At 51.4% G+C, this 22720-nt stretch overlaps 6 protein-coding genes across 12 annotated transcripts; 2 read left to right on the forward strand and 4 right to left on the reverse strand.

Annotated features, from left to right (window-relative positions):
- Nucleotides 1-1370: 1370 nt before the first annotated feature.
- On the reverse strand, nucleotides 1371-3363 carry LOC131206983 (solute carrier family 23 member 2). Its single transcript, XM_058199590.1, has 3 exons — nucleotides 3244-3363; nucleotides 1606-3113; nucleotides 1371-1539 (listed from the first exon to the last, which is right to left on the reverse strand). Exons 1-3 carry the CDS (start codon nucleotides 3361-3363, stop codon nucleotides 1485-1487), a joined length of 1683 nt encoding a protein of 560 aa, XP_058055573.1. The 3' UTR covers nucleotides 1371-1484.
- A 1143-nt stretch (nucleotides 3364-4506) lies between these two features.
- Nucleotides 4507-6282, reverse strand: LOC131209315 (protein max). Of its 4 annotated transcripts, none has more exons than XM_058202356.1 (6): nucleotides 6124-6282; nucleotides 5805-5948; nucleotides 5639-5707; nucleotides 5388-5495; nucleotides 5185-5311; nucleotides 4507-5034 (listed from the first exon to the last, which is right to left on the reverse strand). In XM_058202356.1, the coding sequence occupies exons 2-6, from the start codon at nucleotides 5901-5903 to the stop codon at nucleotides 4853-4855; spliced, it is 585 nt and encodes a 194-aa protein (XP_058058339.1). In that variant the 5' UTR covers nucleotides 5904-5948; nucleotides 6124-6282; the 3' UTR covers nucleotides 4507-4852. The 4 variants fall into 4 exon arrangements, with proteins under 4 accessions (XP_058058339.1, XP_058058340.1, XP_058058338.1 ...); XM_058202357.1 differs by having other exon boundaries at nucleotides 5185-5308; nucleotides 6082-6282; XM_058202355.1 differs by having other exon boundaries at nucleotides 6082-6282.
- Nucleotides 6283-6733: 451 nt separating this feature from the next.
- LOC131206984 (uncharacterized) lies at nucleotides 6734-10272 on the forward strand. The gene is made up of 5 exons (XM_058199591.1): nucleotides 6734-6890; nucleotides 6976-7170; nucleotides 7238-7926; nucleotides 8007-8075; nucleotides 8142-10272. The coding sequence occupies exons 1-5, from the start codon at nucleotides 6768-6770 to the stop codon at nucleotides 10270-10272; spliced, it is 3207 nt and encodes a 1068-aa protein (XP_058055574.1). The 5' UTR covers nucleotides 6734-6767.
- Nucleotides 10273-10344: 72 nt separating this feature from the next.
- Nucleotides 10345-11654, reverse strand: LOC131211598 (thioredoxin domain-containing protein 17-like). 4 transcript variants are annotated; one of them, XM_058205146.1, is made up of 4 exons: nucleotides 11518-11654; nucleotides 10799-11045; nucleotides 10638-10722; nucleotides 10345-10571 (listed from the first exon to the last, which is right to left on the reverse strand). In XM_058205146.1, exons 2-4 carry the CDS (start codon nucleotides 10941-10943, stop codon nucleotides 10418-10420), a joined length of 384 nt encoding a protein of 127 aa, XP_058061129.1. In that variant the 5' UTR covers nucleotides 10944-11045; nucleotides 11518-11654; the 3' UTR covers nucleotides 10345-10417. The 4 variants fall into 4 exon arrangements, with proteins under 4 accessions (XP_058061129.1, XP_058061127.1, XP_058061128.1 ...); XM_058205144.1 differs by lacking the exon at nucleotides 11518-11654 and adding an exon at nucleotides 11253-11348; XM_058205145.1 differs by lacking the exon at nucleotides 11518-11654 and adding an exon at nucleotides 11286-11343.
- Nucleotides 11475-15527, forward strand: LOC131211596 (E3 ubiquitin-protein ligase HRD1). The gene is made up of 5 exons (XM_058205141.1): nucleotides 11475-12034; nucleotides 12101-12346; nucleotides 12413-12792; nucleotides 12889-13334; nucleotides 13579-15527. The coding sequence occupies exons 1-5, from the start codon at nucleotides 11906-11908 to the stop codon at nucleotides 14463-14465; spliced, it is 2088 nt and encodes a 695-aa protein (XP_058061124.1). The 5' UTR covers nucleotides 11475-11905; the 3' UTR covers nucleotides 14466-15527.
- A 232-nt stretch (nucleotides 15528-15759) lies between these two features.
- LOC131211597 (cyclin-dependent kinase-like 4) lies at nucleotides 15760-20879 on the reverse strand. Its single transcript, XM_058205143.1, has 7 exons — nucleotides 20812-20879; nucleotides 18152-18220; nucleotides 16895-17201; nucleotides 16660-16825; nucleotides 16332-16582; nucleotides 16159-16254; nucleotides 15760-16090 (listed from the first exon to the last, which is right to left on the reverse strand). Exons 1-7 carry the CDS (start codon nucleotides 20877-20879, stop codon nucleotides 15836-15838), a joined length of 1212 nt encoding a protein of 403 aa, XP_058061126.1. The 3' UTR covers nucleotides 15760-15835.
- Nucleotides 20880-22720: the final 1841 nt, after the last annotated feature.

Raw genomic sequence — 22720 nt, forward strand, 5'->3', positions numbered from 1 at the left:
AAGCGTAGAAAAGAACGGCAAACGAAAGGAAAGGAAAGGTCCATGCCTAACGAGCTGAGCAGCAGCCAAAGCCAAACAACAAAGCCCCAAGTACCGGGGAAGGAACCGAAATCAAAAGAAACGGGGATGCCAAAAAACCCTGTGGAACGGAGAATCGCGGTGTTGGTGATCTGGTGATTGTTGTTATAAGTTATTTTTTATAAATTTTTACAAGCCAAACTGGTGGGATGGAACCCCTAGAAACGAGCGCACCAAATACACACCCACACACAGGAAGGCATGCTTTGGTGGGCGACAAAATAAAACATAATAATTGTATTGCGATCGAAGCAACCATAGGAAAAAGGTTAATGTCGAGCCGGTAGCGCTGTCAACACTTTGCTATGGCTTGAAAATATATATCCACCACGGTAGCCATGGCAAGCATATTGCAGTATTGGGTTGGAGCGCACCAACGTTACATCGAAACACTAGACTTTGTTTGCGATTGCTCGCGCTCTTTCTCTTTCTCTTTCTGTTTCTCTCTCTCTCTCTATGGCGAGGAGATAGATGTTGTACAATTTGTTGTGAACATACTGTGATTGTGTTTCTTTTGATTTTTTGTGATGGGATCACGTTCGAAAGGTCTCAAGCGTCCGACTTGCGTCTTCCAAACGGAAGTGGTCTGCTCGAGAAGCAATAAGTAAATGTAATCAAAATGTCATAGCAACCGTTGGACAGTAATCACATACTCCGTAGGAACATGTTGACATCGCTCACCCGTGGCCATGCGTACTTAACCCATGTTGCCATTACCAAACCAATGGTTGGTTGGTGGCCAATAGGAGTTCATGTTCGAGTAGCAACTATTTGATGTTCGGAAATGGAAGACGAAAGTAGAGGATACATTTTGCGACAGATAGAAAGAAAGAGAGTAAAAGAGAAAGAGACAGAGAATGAATCCCGAATTGGTAGCGCCCACAGCCCGTGACCGTGTAGCACTATTATTGACCAATTTTTTAATTGTTGGGTCGTAGAGTTACCTAATATTCGAAAAGGTAGCGCAATGGTCCTGTGACATCAATAAACCTAGAACGAATCAGTACACAATTCCCTGTGAGGCGTTCTCTGTCTGGTACATCCGAAATATGAGCTCAGCTCAAGTTTCGTTACAGCGATTGTCCCGGAACGTATCATGCTAAGTCAATTTTACGCCAATAAGTATTATGATACTACGTTTTATATTTCATTCGAAAAAACATTATTCGCTAAGCTTGTAAGCGATCTTCTGTTTTTTTTTTAATATTTACCAGCAATTAAACTTCGTTACGAGCAGGTTCACCCGCTGACTTTTGCGTACTGATTGACACGGTAATGACTTAAGTTGTTTATCGAACTCATTTATTATCGACTCGCTGAACTCGCTTCATGTATCTTCGAGAAATGGTTAATTCTATCTAAAATTGATTGTTACTCGCGATTACTTTTCATTCGTGGTCTGTCCTTCACAGTTTCATTTTGTATGTGGGAAGAAACGGTACGTGCCTTGTCCATTTCCAGCTACGATGTATTGAAAGGAATTGATTGGGTTAGTACAAGCCACCCGGTTCGGGCTGTCCGACTTACCGTCGCATCAAGGCACTTCCGTAGGGGAAATCGAAAGTGCTCCTCTCGGCCGCGTGCTCCGACTGTTGCCCGACGTCGAGTGCCATCTCCTTCGACCACGCCACCAGCCCGCGCTCCTCATCCGTGCCCGGTATGAGATTGTCCAGCACGCAACCGAGCACTCCGCCGACCAGGATGGTCGTACCGAGCAGCACAGACAGAGTGGAGTCGACCGTTTCGCTGCCGGTGCGAATCGCTCCCGGGTGCTCCTGGAGCCACAGGCAGAGGACGAGTGGGAAGAAGAAGGACACGCCCAGGATGTAGAGGTTGCGGGAGGACCGCAGGTCGACATACTGAAGTGCACCGAGCCCGAAGGCCGTGATCATACCGAACATGACGCAAAAGATGCCCCCGACGACCGGGTCCGGCACCATGATGAAGATCGCACCAAACTTGCTAAGCACCCCCTGCAGCACCATAATGGCCGCGGCCCACTGTATCACCCGCCGGCTGCCGACCCGCGTCACCCCGATCGCACCGACGTTCTCGCCGAACGTGTTCGTCCCGTTGCCGGCTCCCCACAGACCGGCCAGCACCGTGCCCAGCCCCTCGACGCCGATGCCCCGGTTGATGGCGTGCAGTGGCGGCGGTGGAGCCCCGCACATCTGTGCGATCGTCGGATAGTAACTGATCGACTCCACGGTGCAGGCGATCACACCTGCCAACATGCCGAGCACTCCGGCCAGCGACACGGTGGGCAGGCCGAACTGACCCGGATAGGGCACGCGGAACCACGCCGCATCCTGGAGCACACGCAACCGGACGTCGGTCCGCGCTGGGTGACCCTCGGGGAATACACCGGTCGCGGTCAGTATCCCGCAAAGCGTCCACATGATGGCGATGGTCAGAAGCACCGGGAACAGTTTGAACAGCGGAAACCACGCGACGCGCAATCCGTGGCCGCTCCCCCGATACACGACGGCCGGGCAGCTCACGTTGGCCATGAGCTGCGAGAAGAGCGTCAGCATGGCAGTGGTTCCGACCGCGATGCCCCACTGTTTCGATGCCGTTTCGCTGGCGTGGCGGAAGAGCGTTATGCCGACCAACGCCACGGTCGGTGCGATCGTGAGCGGGGTCACGATCCGCAACAGCTTCCCGACCAGGCCGCTAAAGCCGAGCACGAGCTGTGACACGGCTGCCACGGCGATCGCACCAGATAGCTCGCGCATCCGCACCTGCCACAGCTCGGTCCGCTCGGCGTCGCTCATTGCGTCGATCAGCTCGTCCGATGGGCACTTCCACCGTGGCAGACTGAGAATGGCCAGCGTAGGCACCAGAAACGAAATGGTGCCACCCTGCACCAGCGGCAACCGGCAGCCCCACGTTGTCTGCAAAAACGTGATCAACCCGGTCACGAAGATCATGGTCGAGATGATGGTCCCGCGAGCCGGATCTTCATCACGCATGCACAGCGCCGGCGTCAGGATAAACGGTATCGACACAATCGCCCCAATCATGGTCAGGTAGTGCTGGGAAATGTATCATAGGAACAACTCATCGAGGATTAGGATAAAGTAGGCTTTCGTCCATTTTTAGCTATTTTTACACGCTGTAAGGTTGCCAATCGTCCGAATGTGTAGTTGTACCAAAGTCCACTACCTGTAGCGCCATCATGATGCAGAAGTACCACGGTGGATTATCGTCGATTCCGTAGCTAATGGTGCCACCACGCGCCGGCGATTCCTTCGGCGAATTCTGCTGCTCCGCATCCACGGCCATCACGAAACTGTTCGCAATTGAGACTTGACTTGCCGTTGATTGGTTTTCTCGTAATCACTGCACCACTAATTTGATTAACTGCTTGACTCGCTGGCGTAGTCTATTAACACGTTCTCGAGACTGGGCCTGAGCATGAATGGCGATAAATGTTCGTTCACACGATGCAGTTACGGCTAAAATGGTTACGAGCTGTTTACTAAAGTGTTAAAAATGGTAACTGCACTTTCATTGCGACGCAGAACACGAGATGTGTTCGGTTTGCGTGCTCCAGTTTGACTGCTTTGTTCGAACCTTAGTTTGCGGTTGTTTTATCTGCTCCCAAGAACAATACAGGTCCAATACGAACAGCTCCGGCGCGAAGCTAAGTGAACGTCAATAGGTTTAAGTGTCGATCTTTTGCGGACCGTGAATCTTAACAACGGCAGTTCTGCGCTGTGTGCCGCACAGTGCCAGTTGGAAATTATCTTATAAATCGTAACGGTTACGGATCAACCGAAAATGGGAGTTGTTTCATTTGTCGCAGTTTGAATTCGCTCCAGGGTTGTGGATTTTTTGCTACCGTAGTTGCTGTTATCTGTAACCGTAAGAAAAGCTGTGTTTGCTCGAAGGGAGCTTTGTTTGAGGCACACGCGTCGGTCAATAGAAATTAACTCATGTCAGGCGCTGGTAAATGGTACGTCTCCTCTAGTATTGGGCCGGTCTGTGGTAAGTTTCGCTGTGATATAAGATTCTGCTTCTCGGAGGCGTGCGTTGCTTGTTATGCTGTTCGTTTGAACCCGTACCGTAACGACACTTCAAATGTGTAAACTCGGAGTGTCCGTATGTGGAGTCCAACGTTAAAATCCGTTAATGCCTCCGGTCACGTGCATTAAAAGAATTCCTACTAGTGGGAACGTGCGCACCTTATATATCTCTCTATCTAAACGCTCATTCCACCATCGACAGTTATTTGCTGTAGATAAACAGGGTAGCTTTATTACTGATACGGAACCGTCAATTCTAGAGCTTATGTCTCAAACCTTCCCATGGCCGTTGGTCGACGTTACCGTCCCTCTGCTCGATGGCGCTATACTGTCCCATGCAGTGATTCCCATTCGCTTGCCCACGGGTTTCGGATGTGGTCGAATAAGCAGCCGTACCGTATCACACGTTACACCTAATTAGCGTACGCCTATATTTGTTGGTACATGAAAATAATCATCTAATGTACAAATTGATGTGATTCCATTTAAGTTCAACGTTGTTGCTTGGAAACAAAAGCCGCCAAACTGGCGAACACATAAAAGCGTAAGAGTTCGAAAGTTGAAACGCCGATTCCGACCAACGGAACTGACCACGCCTAAAGCCGGAACTGTGAATGGTAAACGGTACGAGAAACGCTTACTTTAAATCTAATGGACAAACAGAAAACGGCGGAAGAAATATAAGATTGACGAAAGAAAATAGAGGGACCACAGTTAAATTGCAGTGCTATAAGCGCATCATCCGTTCAGTAGCTAGAGTTGGTTTTCATCTTCTTATTTCGTCGCACACCGAGTCCGTTGTTGTTGTTGTTCACCGCCTCGTCAATGTCGGAGCTGTCTGACTCGCGGGAACTGTCGTTCATGCCCATGCCCAGCTCGGAACCATCGACAAAGTTACCGGATGCCCTGGCCTGCTCGAGTTGACGTACTGTGCCGAGAGGGTGGAAATAAAAAATAGATTTAAAGAGCGTCCGACACGGATTATGCAGGAGGAGTAGAGCATCTTTCAGACGATTGTCGATAACTATTCATCCCGAGATGTGTTGTGCCGAGGCCAGGGAACGGGACCACAACTTACTTTGAGTTTCGAGCAGAGTGTTTTGCCGCCGCAGATCGTCGATGTCTTGCTGGTGTGAATTGTTCTTCCGTCGCATAAACTGAATGTATTCGGCTGCTTTTTTTAGAATCTGTGCCCGGCTAGCCTGCTAGCCAATAATATATAAGGTGGGAATATAAAAGTGCCCTTTGACTCGCAAGTGGCGGAGACCGTTTGTAGCCTACCTTTTCTCCCTGCAGCGACGGCACAGAGTCTCTGAGTGAAGTAAAGCTGTCCTTGATGTGATCGCGCCGTTTCCGCTCCAGCGCGTTGTGGTGGGCACGTTTCTCAGCCTGCAACGAGCACAAATGGGCCGAGGGCCGAGGGCCGAGGGCCGAGAAGGATTAGAAAGGAAAATAAAAGGAAGCCACCGAGCCGGTAGGATTAGCGGGTGCGATTAGCGTGTGAAGCGACCAAATAATACGTTATGCGCTACCTGCGAATGGAAATGACCACCCCCTCCGGAACGGTTCTGGGATTTTGTGTTATCCGAATCATCGCCGTCCTGGAAGTTGTAGTATAAAATAATAATAATCGGAAATCAAAACGAACAGCGTTCGAGGCGTCGCCTGGTGCTACGGAATAGGTAAAAAACCGCTTACGTCGCTCTCTATGTCAATGTCCCGGTCATCGTCGCTCATGTTGTCGTACCAATCGCCGGTGCTTAGCTTCCGTCCTTGGGTGTCCTCGTACAAGCGCATCCACGGGCTGTTGCTGTCTAGGATCGTTCCGGAAGTCGTCGCCGTCTGCAAAATTGCCGAACGGAGACAACATAATGTTACTACGTCATAATGCTGCCTCACAGATGGTGCCCCCGAAAACGGGGCTAGCGGAGGATCACAACAAAGTGCTGCTGCTTGCTCCCCTCCATTTGTTTACCGTTCAATGGCGCATAAATCGCTGGCGGGCTGGTCAACGTACACTATTGATGCCCACTAATCGCCGGTGACTAGATCAACCGTACTCCGCCAAGCACTCGCACCGTAATAGTACCGATTTTCTCGCAAAACACTGAAAAAGGACACTGCGAAATAGATCCGCGCCGTGGTTTATTTGCTCAAAGAATTCGTCGAAGCACGAGTTGACATATTTTTGAAGCTTTTTCATGCGCTGCATGGGTATGAGGCAGGGTTCGATCGGATGCCTTGGGAAAATTCCCATGCTGTCGGTCGCTGCTGACAGCACTCCACAAACGTTTGAGCTCATAAAGTGGAAACAGCTTTACACTCGGCATTGGTTGGTCATACAGTGTCTGAATTTATTTTTTTCCAGCTCATTGTTGGGATTCAATCGAAAAGCGGAACATAATTGTGAAAGTAACTTCAACAATAACTTCCATAACTTCAGTAATAGGTTTAACATACATTTTCTGCAGAGGGCGCTACCGTAGCTATTATCGCGTTGCCGTTTAAATAGCTGTCAGTCAGCGTAACGGAGCCGCCAGCCAAACCAAACATCAAAGCAAACGGTGAAGCAACAATCGCAGCAAATCTCGTCGCGCAAATAGGCACACAGTTTTTTAGATGACGCTCACGGCGGTTCTACAGTGAAGTGTATACAAAACTATGGCCTCTAAGGTGCTGATCTTCGACGTCGAAAACAAAGAAGAGCTGTACTCCGTGGTGGTTAGCGAGTTGCGAAGACACAACATCAAATATCGGAAAGAGAAAACGTCCAAAGCGTCGCAGGTTAGTGGGCAACATCTTCGTTCCTCGGACCGACTCCTTTCCGGTTCTTTTGCATAACTTGTTCGGTTCGTTCGATTCGCACCAGGACAAGGTAAAATGTAGACGCATATTCAACGCACCGTTGCACACGCTGGAACTGACGGACGTGATATTGGCCAATGGCGGCATTGTACAAATCCCACTCTTCGTGTCCAACGCGTGCCAGTTCATACTGGAAAATGTGGACACCGAGGGCCTATTCCGTAAAGCCGGTTCATCGAAACGGCAGCGAGATATTCGGGTATGTTCGTCTGCTCGTCCAAAGCGTCGCCTGTTTCGATTACCAAGCCTGTGTTTGCTGCTTTCAGACGAGTTTGGAGTCGGGAAAACCGCTCGGTCGCTCGTATCACGTCATCGATGTCGCCAACCTGCTGAAAACATTCTTCCGTGATCTGCCCGAACCGCTGCTACCATGCGGCAATGTTCAGGAAGCCCTACTTCGGTGCCTGCTCGGCGAACAGAACGTTCAGAAGCTGTTGATGACCTGTCTGTTGCTGCCGCCACTGACCCTAAACACGCTGGCGTTTTTCATGCAGTTTCTGCACACCGTGTCCCAGCACTCGGGAAGCAATAAAATGACTGTTAACAATCTGTCGATCATCATCACTCCCAATCTGATGCCGTTTGTCGAGGACCAGAAGCGGATGGCGAGCAACCAGCAAGTGGTGCAGTTGCTGATCGAACATTCGCAGCAAATTGGACTCGTTCCGGACACGATTTTACGCCAGCTGAAGGACGAAAACGTAAACAACGGCACCATTAACGCGAGCGTGAACGATCGGAAGAAGAAAAAACGGCGCAGTGGCTCTTTGACGCGCATGTTCAACGGATTTCGAAAGATCGTCGGCGCCATCGGTTCGTCGGAGAACCTGGACAAAACAGATGAGCTGGAGGAGCAGGATCCAACGTTGTCCGCCGTACTGAGCACACCGTGTCTCAGCAAGTCCGCCAAGAAGCGGAAAGTAACGGATGGAATGCCGTTCAGTGTGAAGAAGAAGTAAGTATCTTCCCAAAAGACACCGACTTGGGACAGTAATCGTAATAATATTTGTTTCATTTTCCCTTCCAACTCATTAGAAAAGAAGTGACTTCCTTTCTGCCAGATAATCAGGAGCTACTACCGTGCACCCCAACGGTGGTTATAAAGTGAGTGGCTATTCCAATTCCGAATTTCCCCGGAGGTGACCCTTCATTATTTGTTCTTCTTTTCAGAGAGGTCAAGAAGAGCCGCCTGAGCCTAGGCGGAGGTAAAAAGCCGGTAAAAATAGTCCAACGTTTGCTACCGTCGGGCTCGGTACCGTCGATTGCGGAGAACAAACCGATGGAACGGCGCTGGAGTGTGGTCGGTGCGCCGTGGGGTCGGAAGAAGCAAAGTCGCAACAAGAACACAGCCAAGGACACAACTGATCCGTCGGGAGCGAAAACGGAGGACGAGTTTGAGTCGGAGGAAGTGGACAAAACGACGCTACTGCACGGCGTTGGCCGCATGTCGCCCGTCATGTCTATGCCGTGCCTCACCAGTGCCGAAGGTTTGTTCGATATTGGCGCATCGTCTCGAGCCAGAAACCAAGTGCCAGCGGCCCCCGATGAAACCGATGGCGGCGAGGAAGACTTCCTCAACTTCCAGCGAAGTGAATACGAAGCGATCAAAAAGCGCATGACCGTCATCGAGACAACCATTTCGCAGGAGTTCCGAAACCTAGGCCAGCGGGAGGAGGTGCTGCTGGAGAATGTCGAGAATAAGTATCGGCAGACGCTCGAGCACACGGAACCCATTGAAGCGGACTGCTCGTCGACCGATCAGTTGGCGAAGCGCTTGAGCCGGGAGTTGAAGATACGGCAGAGTGGCGAACACAAGATGATCCGTTCACCGAGCGCTCGAAAGATTGGCACGATCCGTCGTCGGAGCCGTGAAGCGGTCCGTTTGTCACGCAACCAGTCGTGGCACATTGGGAGTGGATCGACCCGCGATGGTGCAGCCGTCGATCTGTCCTTCTATCCGAAGCCGGCAGTTCTGAAACGAGGTCGCCCCAATACGGTGCAGAGTGGCTTGAAGGCCCCCGATGAGAGCGAAGCTTCGCCAGAGAATTTTCCGAAGCATTCCGGCCAAAAGCCGGCTGTCACGGTGGAGCCGTCGCCGAGTGTGAACATGACGGGAACCAACTTCACTGACGAGGAAAAGGAGGAAAGGTGGGTGAATGCGGAGAGTTACTTTGAAACGCACAATGTGACCATTGACAGTGCGTCGATGACGACGGTGGACTCGATGGGCGAGTTTCTGACACCGGCCAAAGTGCTGCAGGAGGACTGTTTCCAAACGCCCGACAAACACCCGCGAACTTCGTCCTTGCGTTCGGCTTCAAAGAACCAACCTTCGTTTGTGACGAAAATCGAAGTTAACAACGTGACCAGCACCAAAACGCCCATGCTGCCACCACCGACCGTTCCGCCACGATCCGGGAAAACTCCCGCCCACCGCACACCGAGGCTTCCGCCGAGAACGCCCTCCAGTGGGGCTGCGGCAGGACTGGCAAGTATTATGCTCAAGTCCCACATCACGCCGCTGCAGCAAGAGGCTCAAAGTGGCCGGGCATCGATCGCGCGAATTCGAAGCCAAAACGCGGGCATGGTGATGGCAAAAGCAAAGCTGTTCGATGGTTTAGTCACGAATGCGGACAGCGGACCACTTTGTTCAAAGCGCACTGTACCGGTGAACGGTGCCAATCGTCGACAAAGTGCGAAATTCCGCTCGGCAACCGTGGCCATACCTTTAGAAGCGACGCCGGACCGAGCGGAATCGCACCCCCAGCTACGGCAGATACAGAAGCTGCGGTCCTCATCTGCACACGGAGGCAACCAGCGAAGTCCACGCAGGGGAAGTCTTCGCAAACGAGCTTTCAAATCGGGCCACCACAATGGTGTCACCAATCGGCGCGAAAAGCTTCGACAGATTTCGAAGGGACAAGCGTCTGTCGGGAGCGGAATTTCGTCGAAGGTACTCAACTCACCGTGCCTGATGCGCCAGTTACAGGAGAACGTTCAGGAGCATTTCTGGACGAGCGACAATGGCTCGCATGTAGATGATTGTCTCTCACCGAACGTGACGCTGGGTAAAGCAGGGGGCAGCGCCTCGACGACGCCCCACATACGCCACCGGTTGTTGCGGAACTCACCGAGACGTATTCTAGCGGCTACACCGTACCATGAAAACCGGATGCTCCACCATGCTGGCGACCGCACACGCACACCCATGAAGGCCATCCGATGCTCCCCGAGTGCCGGTTCTGTTCCGTTTTCTACCGTGCCATCTAGGGCCAGTACTGGTCCACTCAGGCGGATGTAATACTCTGTAAACATCCTCTAGGGATTGTATCTGGTAAACTAAAATAAATTTTTCCAAGTTAGATCATTTTAGCAAACGGCATGTCAAAAGGAACTCGTTTATTGGGGAAAAGAATGGAACCCTGTCGCGCTCGGTGTATATTCCGCTAATCTTCTTCGGTGAAAAATAGCTCCAAAAGGTCGGCCTTGGCACACTGTTCACCTTCGAGCCGCTGTGGGTTCTTCCAGCGGATCATCGTTGGAATGACCGAAAGGCGCGTGTTCGTGTCCTTGCGGAATGCGTTGTTCATGTCCTTCCAGCTGCGGAAGTACGTGAAGGAATGCATGAGAAAGGGTGTCTGCCGGCAGACTCAACACTCTACTCACGTAGGTCTATCACCGACGTCCACGTAGATGAAATGAGAATCTTTGGGGGCATCTTTTTCTACCCCCTTTTCGATGAACGGTGCCGCTGTTTCGGATCGAAAGAAGAAACTTGTATCAGACGAAGTGTGCAAGGGTCCTGGCACTGGGCTTCTGTATTGTACCTTCAACACAATCGCCACACCAGCTCTGTCCGTTTTCTAACTTCGCACCGGTAAAGAGAATGTTGATCGGTGCACCGTGGCCGTTAAAATCTTTCATAAACGCCACGAAAGCGTCGTAGCCAGCCACATGATGTTTGTGCACCATGGTCGAAGAACAGTAGAACAGGTCCAAACACGGCAAAGGCAATCCTAGTCCTCGATACTTTGAAGTGGTTTCCCGGGGATGGTCTTCAGTTGCCAAATGGCCCTATTGTGTGGAATCGTAGAGATAACCGATAAGTGCTATCAGTGAGATACTTTTCCCTTTTATCCCCAATCAGCCGGCAACCGGTGACACAATGCTTTGTTTTGAGATGCGCCAAAAGCTGCTAACAAAACAAATCAAACATTTGAACAAATCTGCGAACTTTTCTTACGCTCTGATTATAAAATAATAATAATAATAAATAATAACTTTTCCATAATGTTTGAATTATTTCCCATTGACCTTATAAACTTTATCTCAACACTTTATAAACCACTCCCTGCTAAGACTAAGAAAAGACATCTCCACACTAATCGCCGAATCTGACAGTCGCGGTGGAAATGCTGTCAGATTCGGCCGAACCCTTGTGTCAGATGTTGCCATTGGCCGAAATTGACAGCACACGAAAAATATTGGTAGTGTTTACGTGTACTTTAAAATTTGTTGTAAAAGACCCTGGGAATTGGCACCTCACCGAACCAATGCATAACGTTCTCGGATCGACAAATTAGCGAACAGTGTAGCAACAGGTAGTTAATGGGCGCCACGACCCAACCGCAGACGGCACTGGGGCACTTGAACAGTGGCAGCTAGTTTCCACACGGCACCCCGGGAATCGAATGAGCTGCAAAGGCCAGCGGCAGGGTAAGGGAAGCAGCTGGGTCGTGCAACTCCGCAAACGGTGGATCGAGACCGTAGGCTGAGCCCAGACGCGGTTAGGGGGGCGGTAGAGTTCCGGAGCATCCGACATCTCACGGCCGTTCGAGTGCGCTTGGTGCGGCTGGTGGGAGTCCCGTCCCGGAGCGGTCAAGATTAACATATTTCTCGAAAGCGTCAGCCAGCTGGCTGCCTACTGCGTCAAGATGCGCACGCTCGGCATATCGGTGATCAGCATGGTGCTGACGGGATTGGTGATCGGCAATGCGTACTACCAGAAGAAGCAGTTCTACCCGTCGGTGGTCTACATCACCAAGTCCAACCCAAGCATGGCCGTAAGTCGCGGGTGTCGCTCTCTGGCTGCGGGCAGCTCGTTAATTAACATCCTACTTTCGCCGCAGGTTATCTACATCCAGGCTCTGGTACTGGTGCTAATGTTGGGCAAGGTGATGAAGAAAATCTTTCTCGGCACGCTACGGGCAGCCGAGTTCGAACATTTGATGGAGCGGTTCTGGTACGCGCTGACCGAAACCTGTCTCGCGTTTACCGTCTTTCGGGACGACTTTAACCCAAAGTTTGTGGCCCTGTTCACGGTGCTGCTGTTTCTCAAGTCCTTCCACTGGCTCGCTGAAGATCGAGTCGATTACGTGAGTATTGCGGTGACGGTGGGGAAAGGGTCTGTGATGATGAAGTTGTTTGTTTGTACCTTCCAGATGGAAAGAAGCCCCGTGATTGGGTGGTTGTTTCATGTGCGCGTGGCCGGTTTGCTCGTGTGCCTAGGACTGTTCGACTACGAACTGATCTCGTACGCCTACCAATCGACGATCGCCAAGGGCGTCACGGTGCAGCTGGTGTTTGGGTTCGAGTATGCGATCCTCATGACGATGGTCATCAACACCGCGATCAAGTACATCTTCCACGCGGCCGAACTGCGCTCGGACACGCCGTGGGAGAACAAGGCCGTCTTCCTGCTCTACACCGAGCTGATCATTGGGTTTACGCGCGTCGTGCTCTACGTGGTGTTTGTGATTTTGATGGTCAAAATATTCACCCTGCCTATGTTTGCCTTCCGGCCAATGTATTACACGATGCGGTAAGTAGAGTCCGACCGTGCAGGTCTTATCGCGGCGAAAGTCGAATCTTATCTTGCTCTTACTTCAATGCCCCCCGCCCAAATGCGCAACGGCAGAAACTTCAAGAAAGCGCTCAACGATGTGATTCTGTCGCGGCGCGCCATTCGCAACATGAACACACTCTACCCGGACGCGACGACCGAGGAGCTGCAGATGTCGGACAATATCTGCATCATCTGCCGCGAGGATATGGTGAGCAATTCGAAGAAGCTTCCCTGTGGCCACATTTTCCACACCGCCTGCCTGCGGTCGTGGTTCCAGCGGCAGCAAACCTGCCCAACTTGCCGGCTAAACATTCTCCGTACACCGATCACCGCTGCCACGACCGCTGCCAATCCTGTGCCAAATAATAGTGCCAACGACACTGGCGCTAGCGGTGGTGGTGCTGGTGGAGGCGTTGGTGTCGGTGGGGCCACTGCGAACGATGCCAGCCGATCGACCGCAGCGCTGGCAGGTGCCGGCGTAGCTACGGGCAATATAATCAATTCCACAGTTCCGAATGGTAAGTCATCGGCCGGCGGGTCACCACGCCACCGGGTATCTATCAGCTTATCCGTTTATCGGTCGGTTGGAGGGAATGAAAGATAAGATCCGTTCGACAATTAGAGTGGCTGTTTTTGACAGATACCGTGAGTCGCGGCTTGCTCAGAATTTTTTTTATGTTATCCCCGGAGAAGAAAGGCATCGCCGGTCTACTGTGATCCTTTTATTTGTCATTTTATTTGATTATGTGTCTTCTCCCTCAGGAATGCCACCGGCAGCGGCCAACGCTTTGCCAATGTTTCCGGGCGCTCCATTCGTTCCGTTTCCGTTCGTCGGAATGCCTCCGTACACGATGCCCCTGCCTCCTGTGCCACCTTTGCTCGGAGAGTTAACGGACGAGGAGGTCCGTGCGATGGAGGGTACCGAGCGCCGCCACATTGAAGAACGCATTAAGCACTTGCAAAACATTCGTACCCTGCTGGACGCATCCGTGGCACTGATGAACCAGTACGCCACCATTACGTCCCGTTTACCACCGGAAGCCGTCGCTCACTTACAAACACAAGCCGTACCGCAACCACCATCACTGGTACCGGTAGTTCCACCGTTGGTACCGGAGGAAAGCACCGCTTCCAGCATCGCACCCGAACCGGTAGCGACTACATCTGCAACAGCGACAACATCACCTGCACAATTGGTCGACGACGAGCGAGTACCGGGAGAAAGTGTCCCGGTAGCGCCTGCGATCGTCGCTGCCAGCAGTGGCAGTAGTAGTAGCTTAAGTAACACTAGCAGTCGATCGAGCCAGGTCTCGGCGAAGCCAGCGCGAACGGGGGTCGAACAGGCGAAGCTGGAAGATTTGGGTCCGATCAGCAGCGACGAGGACGATGCATCGTCCGGCGTGAAGCTGAAAAAGGAACCCATTCCTAGCACCAGCAAAGCATTCCTTATCACACCCGACCAGCTGGACGCAAAGGAAGGTTCGGCATCGAAAACGATGGGTGGAACACCAGCAGCGGTGAACGGTAGTAGTGCCGATGCCGTGAGGCACCCGGAAAGCTCGACCATGAGCGAGCTGCGCCGTAGAAGGTTAGAAAAGTTTGCAACCTCCTCACCAGCATCGTCACCCGGAGCCGGAGATGGCCAATAGTCGGCGAACTGACCTAAGGGAACCGACAATCTCTGCCCAGATGGTTCCCGAAGCTAAACACAACACACAAAACGAAACTATAAAAATCTGCTTCCAGGTAGCGATAACTGCTGCAGCAGCCAAACTAACAAGCCACGGGTGCACCAAATCCAACGAGGCCGGAGTTCGTTTGACGGAGTAGTGCAGCCAACGGTTATTATTATTTACACAGAGGCACTGGCGGCGGCACGAACTAAAGCACGTACTAATTACTTCAGGCACATCGCGAAGACGCATTGGGAAGTGGCGTACGGAGCGAAGTGACGTTCTGACGCAGCTTTTCCTATTCCCTTGTTTGTCTTGTGCCCATCATCCCACATCATCCGTTCGCGTTCGTCGCATGTTTGCCGTTGCTTTTAAGATGATCTTTTTAATTCTTATCGCCCCGCGCGTTTAGTATTTCTGTTTGGCCGTGCTGTGTTGATTAAGATGAATTTGTGTAGGTTTTCGCTTTGCTGTTGTGCTTTTGTTTTGTTTATTTTCTTCTGCGACTTGATCGGCACGGAAAACGGCACGGAATGCGAGCACGACGCCACACATTGTGTAGGGTATCTATATGTGAAAAATTAAACCAACGCTATGTGTCTACATATGTAAGAAGTTGTATGTAGAGAAGTGAGAAAGATCGAGTGAATGCGCGAATGAAATCGAACTAGGTTTATAAAGGATGCGGTGGAATGTGATTCAGCGGACCGGCAACGTTCCGGTTTGGTTCGAAAACTAAAATGGTAAATCAATCAGAGAGACAGATCACAAACGCGGGGGACGTTTTGTACTAGCGTGATACGCAACTGTTGTGGCGCGGACCAGGAGAGACCGGAAACAATGGAGACAAACACAACTCTGCTGTTGTTGTTGTTCTTGCTGCTGTTGATGGGGAAACGGGGTCGGATTGGAATGGACAGCGGAAGCGATAAACTCTGGCGGTGCCGAATTCGGTGTTAGCGAACGGGGCACCATCGATGATGGCGTAATGTAAATAGTACCATATAACTGTACTGTGGAATCTAAAATAATAAAGGCAAAGCAACTGTAAAAAATCTCCACAATTCTATTATCTTCTGCCCTTGTTACAAACATAGCCACATGTGTTAAAGTTTAATAGTTTCGATAATTTTATTCATAGAAAATAGTGAACGAAATGAAAAGGTATGCAATACTTCGCAACGGTTCTCTGATGCGCGTGCCCTGAGGCGGACATTTCTTTACAACTCTACGTACGAGAGCTGCGAGTACATTTGCGCCACTGGCCACTTGAACAAATATACGGAACAAATGGAGAACTGACTCTCTTCTACCCACAGTGGCGGTAGCGTGTGTTGAAACAGCTTCTAAATGGTAGGCAAATGGTGGTCGGACCGCAGAAAGAGGTTCTTCTGCGGGACGCGTGATTCCTGCGTGCCGGGCAGCTGCGGCAGCGAAGTGTTGGACGTTTTCGGCTTCAGCTCCCGGTTCCCGTTTTGCTTCTGCTCAAGCGTGATCGTCTGTTCGATCTCCTTCTGCTTGCTGATGTAGTCCTCGAAGTACGGGTGCGAACCCAACCGCTCGCACGACCAACGCTTGACGGGATCTTTGTCGAGACATTTCTGTGGGCAAGCGAATTGGAACGGGGACAAATGTAGCAAACAGCTTGAGGCCCCCGGTAGGAACTTACTTTCAAAAAATCCATCATCAACGGATTTGCTAAGGTACGTGACGGCATCTTGGCTTCCAGTGTTTCCAGTGTCGGTGGCACGGGAAGTGTTATACCCTGGCGGGTGATAATTTAATGCATAATGTTTGTCCAGAAGCCTCCAAAAAACACCTTCCTCTGTCCCTTGAACGTACCTTAAAGAATTCATTCTGATTGAAGATGGCCAGATGCCGAGGTAGTAGATCGCCGAGGGTGCGCCGAATCAGGTACAGCTGATCGACGTCACTGCGTCCGGGCCAGAGGGCATCGCCGCGGACCAGCTCGGCAAACACGCACCCGATGGCCCACACGTCCACCGGCGTACCGTACTGGGTGTCGCCAACTAGCAGCTCCGGTGCCCGGTACCATCGTGTCGCCACGTAATCCGTATAATTTTCTCCCGGACCTGCAGGTTTTGGGTGGGCAAAACACACTCCTCTTAATCGCCTGGTCTGGCGTGGCGTGGGTCCAGCGGCTACTTACTGAGCATCCGGGCGAATCCGAAATCGCACAGCTTCACCTGTCCCTGGGCGGTAAGTAGGATGTTTTCCGGCTTGATGTCCCGGTGCAGGCAGCCCTGCTTGTGACAGTACGCGACCCCCTGGATCGTTTGGTACGTGATCTGCTTCGTGAGATTATCCGGACAGCCCTGCGGAAGCAGTCGGGGATCAGTTACGCGCTTCCACTTCGGTGTCACGCACAGCTGGTGTCCACTTACCTCTGGATGTCGTTCGAGTTCGTGCAGCACGGTGTGTTCGCAGAACTCAAACACCAGGTGAAGCCGCCGTTTGCGCCGGAACACCTCCAGCAGGCATACCAGATTCGGGTGCTTCAGGTTCTTCAGGAGACGGATCTCTCGCAGCGCAATCTTGCGTATGGCCGGATCGTCCTCCGACTCGACGAACCGCTTGACCGCAACGAGTGACCCGGTTTCCCGGTCGCGGCACTTGTACACCACTCCGTACGAGCCTTCGCCCAGCCGGCTGAGCTTCTCGTACCGGTCCATTCTACTGCTGCCGCGTGATCTGGAAAACAGTGTCGACAGGACAAACATGCTGGTAGTGATGCTAGGCACGGGCGGTGGCCAAAACGGCAGAGCAACTGGTTTGCAGGACAATTCACACGGTAGCACCGGCAGGGGGGTAGCCAACAGACAGCCAGTAGCTTCCTTGCAGGGAAGCGGACAACAGCCGCCGCCGTCAAAACTTTCAACGATCGTACGCGAGCGAACGACACCGAATGTTCCCTGGAACATTCTCCAACTCGAACTGAAACGCTTTGGTCCAGAGCCCAGCCAGTCGTGTGTCCGGTGAGGGGCAAATTAAAATATCGCCTGACCGGACCTGAGACTTTTCCAAGTTTTCTTGGCCGGCCATGCCGTCTCCTTCGTACGCTCTTCGAGCGGTTCGCCACCGGGTGTCCTTGCAGGAATCTTTGGCAACGTCTCTTTCTCCCGCGCGAGCCAGGTGGCGACCGTTACACGCTGGTCCTTCGAAGTCCTTCGAAACGAACGGCGAACGTTTCGTCCGAAGCAGCCTTGGGATTGGCTGCCTTGCCGCCCTGCGTGCAAGAATACTTGCCCCAGAACGGGGCCGTTGGACCCAGTCAATGTCAGGAAGCGAGTGAAGAGAGCCGTAAGGTCCGAGAAACTACGTCTTTCAGTTTTCCACTCGATAATGTGGTTTGTGGTTGATGCGGTGATGGTGAATAATACAGATTAGGTAAGCATACGAAAATCGATAACCCTCGACGCGGCAGCAAGGACCTCACGGCGTGCCTGTGTGTGTCATGAATTTCTCCTTGCACCGCCCGGGTTCCCTGCCGTTACGACTGAACGCGGTTTGGGTCCTCTGGTCCTACGTTGCAGGGTTCTTTTCATGTATTTATTTTCAGCAAAAGGAGTAACTGTTCGTGCCGAGTTTCGTCACAAAAGTGTGGAATGTCGTCACCAGGGGCAACCGCTTTGGAGCCTTACCTTTCTTGGATGGCTTTGATTACTCCTTCCGCTTTCGATTCGCCGGACGTCCATCGGAAGGGAAGATTGCTGAAAAGAAACAAAGGTCGATCAGTAATCGCGTGGTTTGGGGCGAAAAGTAATTGCTGTGGAACTATAATCCGGCCATCTTACAGTAGCACCTTTGTCTTCCAGGAACCCAACGTAACGGTAATGTGCATAATTGGAATAAATTAAAAGCAGACCTGAAAGGGACGTCAAATTTGTGTTTTCCACCATAAATGTACGCATACAAAGCATGCTAAGATCAACGGTTACGGCTCGGTGCTGGAGCTGCAGCTCCTACTTGGGATTGAATTAATCACAGAAACCGCGAACTAACCTTATTGTTTACTAACCTCCAAACCCTTGGGGGAAAACCTTGCACCATTAAAGTTGTGTGTAGATTGTCGAAACTTTTGGCCAAAGCATTCCTCTCTCTGCGGGGCGAATCTTGATTTTCCCTCAATTTTTTTTTCGAAGTCGGCTGAACTTTTAACGCCCAATAATTACCGCGGTTTGGCTCGCGGTGTACGGTTCTTTTCGGTTCGACGCCATCCCTTAGGGTTCTACGCTGTGACCTTTTGCGGTGGGTTTCTTTTACTTCCCGTTACTTGTGCCCTTTGCGAAAGAACTTTTCAGACCCACGGTGTGCTGGTGGTGGAGGAAACGCTATCGTTTAAGGTCAAAAGTTGAAACAACCGTTAAGCAGGGTGTTGTGTGCCGGGAATATAGGCCAACCACGGTTTGCACGGAAGCCACAGGATCCTCTTTGGCGTGATGCAGGTTCACCATTCATCATGCAGGGTAATTGTTTTTTCATTACCATCATACCGTTGGATGGCATGTTCCGATCCGGTGCTTCCGATAGTGGACGGATCGGTGTATAACATCAATTACAAGCAAACGGACAGCACACCGCTGCGTTGCAGTGATGATGGCTCCTGGAATTCGCCGCTGGGTCAACTATCGCGCAATAATCGTTTGAATAATTACTCGAAGAGTAGAACTGATCCGTCTTAGGACCGGAACACTACCAACAAGATGATCTTCCTATCAGTCGGCTCACGCAACTCCAATGGGTTGCCGGACTCCGCATTCGATGGGTACCTTGAAGCCAATAACAAGCCGTGCGGCCAAAGACATGTTTTGTCGCCCACCCGATCGTACACACTTTAATCTATAGGCCTTTAAACCGACAGGAGTCCAACACTCATCCATCAACCGTTGAACATGGGCCGCATACCCGGCGTGTGCCAGATTATGGTATGGTCCCGATTCCTACTCCGAATGCCCGGGGTTGAGAAACATCGATGCGTCGATGACTCGATGACGTGCAATGGGATTCCAATCGGGCCACTCATCGGCCATGGCAACAATTGGCCAACCAATTGTTGATTTTGTGTGCTTTTTGTTCTCACCCAGCCTAGGCGCCCGGGATGTTTATGAAGGTCGCCATTTCTATCTGCAGCTTATCTGGAGGTTCATCGATGTAATTGATAATTTTCTTAATTTCCTCTCAAGCAATGCGTTTAATCATCCATCATTGTGTCGATTGCGACGACGTAGTCCGGTAGAATTGCAAAACCCCCTGTCCTACACGATGCCGGATACATGGTGTCCGGCACGGCCATCGATTAGTGATGTTCCGACCCGGGACCGCGATAAGGCCACCATAGATCCCGGCAAAGGTGCGATATAAAGTCCGCCCGGTCGGTCATCACCTTCATCAAACGGTTCAGCTTTCCCGCCAAGTGAACATCAGTCCGAAGGCTCCGAAGATGCACACCATCACCGTCGTCGTAGCTCTGCTGTCCCTCGCCGCGTTGGTCATCGGTGGACCCCTCAGCGGAAGGTTGCCGTTGCAGCTGTCCGACTCCGGAAACCAGCGGCGGCTGGAGGTGCTGAACCCGACCAATGGCGGTGCGTCCGTCACGGCAGATACGATCCAGAACCTGGCCATCGTCATGGCGGAAACCGTCTACATAATGTCGGACGGCAGCGTCGTGCCGGAAAACCCTTCCTTCCCGACAACGACCAGCGTGGTCACGTTGCCGACGGTACCGGGTGCCCCATCCACACCGAACCTTACGCCGCCGCCACTGTTCCCGGGCCGAAAGTAGGAGTTACGGCCGAACTGAAGCGCAATAAAATTCGCCTAGCGTGAGCCCAAACCCAAGTGTGCCGCGCGCGTAAACAAACTCCAGGCTTCCCGGGATTCATTCATGGCTTTTCGCTTTCGATGAGGCCCTGAGCGGATATTTCGATTCTTGGCAATCATTCCGTTCGTTTGGTACTCTGCTCCAAAGGTCGGATGACGCGGAAAGCTCGAGGAGGTCAAAGCACTGACTCGCGGCCTCATTAGGCCCCTAGCTACCTCCGTCCAGGGCCGGGGAGGTGGGTCCTGAGACCAAACAAACGACGGGGACGGAACCGCTGCATAGAGCGCGTCTGCCAAGAGCTTACCAAGTTCTGACATAGCGAGTTCCTCGAGACTCCAATTTCTCCAATCAGTGACGCAGCATGTCTCGCAGACATTAATCATTGCCCACACACGAATCGATCGATCGGCGGTTGGCGGTTGGTGCAAGTGCAATAAATCAATAAAATCAGTCTTAAAATGGCCGCCAACGACGGGTTACCTGCGTGGTAGGAGCGGTAGATGATTACCAAACAACCACAGCCGTTTCTCCCCGAACCATTTGTCCATACGGACCGCCACGTTGGAACCGCTGGGTGGAGGATGAGTGATGCCCGCCGTTCTGTGGATTTGTCGTGCACTCGTACTTCTCCTGGTACTCCTGTGGGGGTCACAATTCACAGTTCTTTCACAACACGGACCCTCGTCGAGGTCCTGTCTATCGTTTGGTGTGGATTTTGGTTTTGGATTTGGTGGCCAGGTCGAGACTCCGGGCCGAAACACTTCTTCACTACGGCTTGTCGATTGCTGCGTCCATTGGTGGTCACTGCTTCGGTTACGTATTAACTTTCGCGCCACGACAAAACGACCAACTAGGCTATTCGGGCGCAAACGGCGGCAGGAAAATCGATCGGCCGTTTTCAATCGCTCGGCCGCCCCACACCGCGCGTGTGTTCCGTGCTCCTCCGAGATGCCGAGTGCAACAACGTGCTATGACGCCCCGTGGCATCCGCGGTGATTGCTGCGGAACCTGCTCCCTGGCTGCGTGAGATGACCAGCACCACATTTGAAAGGGCACGCTGCTGGCAATCTTTTTGTTTTTTTTTATCCGTCGACTAAACACCTTCCGCTCGATGGCGGACGCGCGCGAATTCCGGGTACGACTGCACGCGCCAGCTCCAACTGAACGGCGGTCGGGTTGGGTGCCGTCGGGACCGTGGCGTATCCGTGGCGACGGTGAAAACAAAACAAATTTTCACCACCGGTGGGTTTGGTGGCCACCACGGTTTGAGTGCGCGGTTACCCGGTTTCGTCGCACTTGCTTCGTTTCCGCCGGCACCGGCTTCGCGTTTTCCGGTCGTAGTGGTGAACGGTGTACAAAAGCGGTAATGGTGTGGTAGGTCCGTAGTTTTGCTCAATCAGTCTTCGATCGCTTAAAAATGTAGATTGCGGTACAGTTATCGGCAAAGGTTATTTATTGTGGCAAACTGCAAAGTTAGCATACCAAATAGTAGCTACAAGCACTGTTAGTCTTAACAGTTAGCCAACGAAGTGGCAGCGGTGCTGTGGCAGCCGTTAATTTGAATGCATTCGATTCGAGCAGTCAAGCAAACCGCTGTCGAGCACACCGCCAAGTGAGTAGATTGTGTCTGCGAATGCGTGAGTATGCTCGGTGAGATCCCGAACTCACAATGACGTCTCACTGTGAGCATCTGCTCACAAAATGTTACTGCGGGGACACACGATGCGTAACGTAACAAGTTTGACGTTAACGATTAATGCCAAACTGCTGCGGCGCTGTCAAAACGTTTACGGCGTAAACCCGAGCGTAATTATTTTTTTCATACGCTTTGCTTACAAACAGAGAATAATTTATGTTTTTATTTGCTGGTATAGCAACAAAATCGGAAAAAACAGATAAAAAAATTCAGAAATCAATTAATTTCTCTTCTATTTCTATTTTCTTGGACCAAAAACACGAACGTAAACACGTTTCACGTTTCGTTTTTATATTTTTGCTGCCACACGAAGCGTAAACGTTTTGACATTACAAATTAATTTTACGCTAGTTTTCACGCTTCGTGTAGCCCCCTAGTTACTCTCCGATCAGCCATTTGTATGGCGGACTCGCTTCGCTGGACGAAATAAATAACTGATGCGTTTTTAGTGTATATTTGTAATTATCGGACATCGGACGTATAATCAACATATGAATTAAAAAGAAGTTAAATAAATAAAATTATCTATAAATGGCGCTGCCGGTATAGATATCTTTTGAATGTCTACACAATGCCACGGATGGCAACACATAAGCATCTAAGTGGGGCCGATATTGTATGTGGACACCAAGCTTGAAACATTAAGGGTACAAAGTTTCTGGAGACGATCAGAACAGTTACGTAGAATACACA

Source organism: Anopheles bellator, chromosome 2 (genome assembly GCF_943735745.2).
Source record: "Anopheles bellator chromosome 2, idAnoBellAS_SP24_06.2, whole genome shotgun sequence".
NCBI lineage: Eukaryota > Metazoa > Arthropoda > Insecta > Diptera > Culicidae > Anopheles > Anopheles bellator.

Excerpts from the sequence above, each read along its gene's own strand:
- LOC131211596 (XM_058205141.1), top strand. The coding sequence starts at position 11,906 with ATGCGCACGCTCGGCATATCGGTGATCAGCATGGTGCTGACGGGATTG. Across the intron at positions 12,035-12,100 it reads AGTCCAACCCAAGCATGGCC|GTTATCTACATCCAGGCTCT; the intron begins GTAAGTCGCGGG and ends CTTTCGCCGCAG. Across the intron at positions 12,347-12,412 it reads CTGAAGATCGAGTCGATTAC|ATGGAAAGAAGCCCCGTGAT; the intron begins GTGAGTATTGCG and ends TGTACCTTCCAG.
- LOC131206984 (XM_058199591.1), top strand. The coding sequence starts at position 6,768 with ATGGCCTCTAAGGTGCTGATCTTCGACGTCGAAAACAAAGAAGAGCTG. Across the intron at positions 6,891-6,975 it reads AAACGTCCAAAGCGTCGCAG|GACAAGGTAAAATGTAGACG; the intron begins GTTAGTGGGCAA and ends GATTCGCACCAG. Across the intron at positions 7,927-8,006 it reads CCGTTCAGTGTGAAGAAGAA|AAAAGAAGTGACTTCCTTTC; the intron begins GTAAGTATCTTC and ends CCAACTCATTAG.
- LOC131206983 (XM_058199590.1), bottom strand. The coding sequence starts at position 3,363 with ATGGCCGTGGATGCGGAGCAGCAGAATTCGCCGAAGGAATCGCCGGCG. Across the intron at positions 3,114-3,243 it reads GCATCATGATGGCGCTACAG|CACTACCTGACCATGATTGG; the intron begins GTAGTGGACTTT and ends TACATTTCCCAG. Across the intron at positions 1,540-1,605 it reads GGAAGTGCCTTGATGCGACG|CTGGAAATGGACAAGGCACG; the intron begins GTAAGTCGGACA and ends AATACATCGTAG.
- LOC131209315 (XM_058202356.1), bottom strand. The coding sequence starts at position 5,903 with ATGCGCTTGTACGAGGACACCCAAGGACGGAAGCTAAGCACCGGCGAT. Across the intron at positions 5,708-5,804 it reads ACATTGACATAGAGAGCGAC|GACGGCGATGATTCGGATAA; the intron begins GTAAGCGGTTTT and ends TACAACTTCCAG. Across the intron at positions 5,496-5,638 it reads GTGGTCATTTCCATTCGCAG|GCTGAGAAACGTGCCCACCA; the intron begins GTAGCGCATAAC and ends TGCTCGTTGCAG.
- LOC131211598 (XM_058205146.1), bottom strand. The coding sequence starts at position 10,943 with ATGGTGCACAAACATCATGTGGCTGGCTACGACGCTTTCGTGGCGTTT. Across the intron at positions 10,723-10,798 it reads GTGTGGCGATTGTGTTGAAG|CGGCACCGTTCATCGAAAAG; the intron begins GTACAATACAGA and ends GATCCGAAACAG. Across the intron at positions 10,572-10,637 it reads GACGTCGGTGATAGACCTAC|CTGGAAGGACATGAACAACG; the intron begins GTGAGTAGAGTG and ends GTACTTCCGCAG.
- LOC131211597 (XM_058205143.1), bottom strand. The coding sequence starts at position 20,879 with ATGGACAAATGGTTCGGGGAGAAACGGCTGTGGTTGTTTGGTAATCAT. Across the intron at positions 18,221-20,811 it reads CTACCGCTCCTACCACGCAG|CAATCTTCCCTTCCGATGGA; the intron begins GTAACCCGTCGT and ends GTTTCTTTTCAG. Across the intron at positions 16,583-16,659 it reads CGGATTCGCCCGGATGCTCA|GTCCGGGAGAAAATTATACG; the intron begins GTAAGTAGCCGC and ends CAAAACCTGCAG.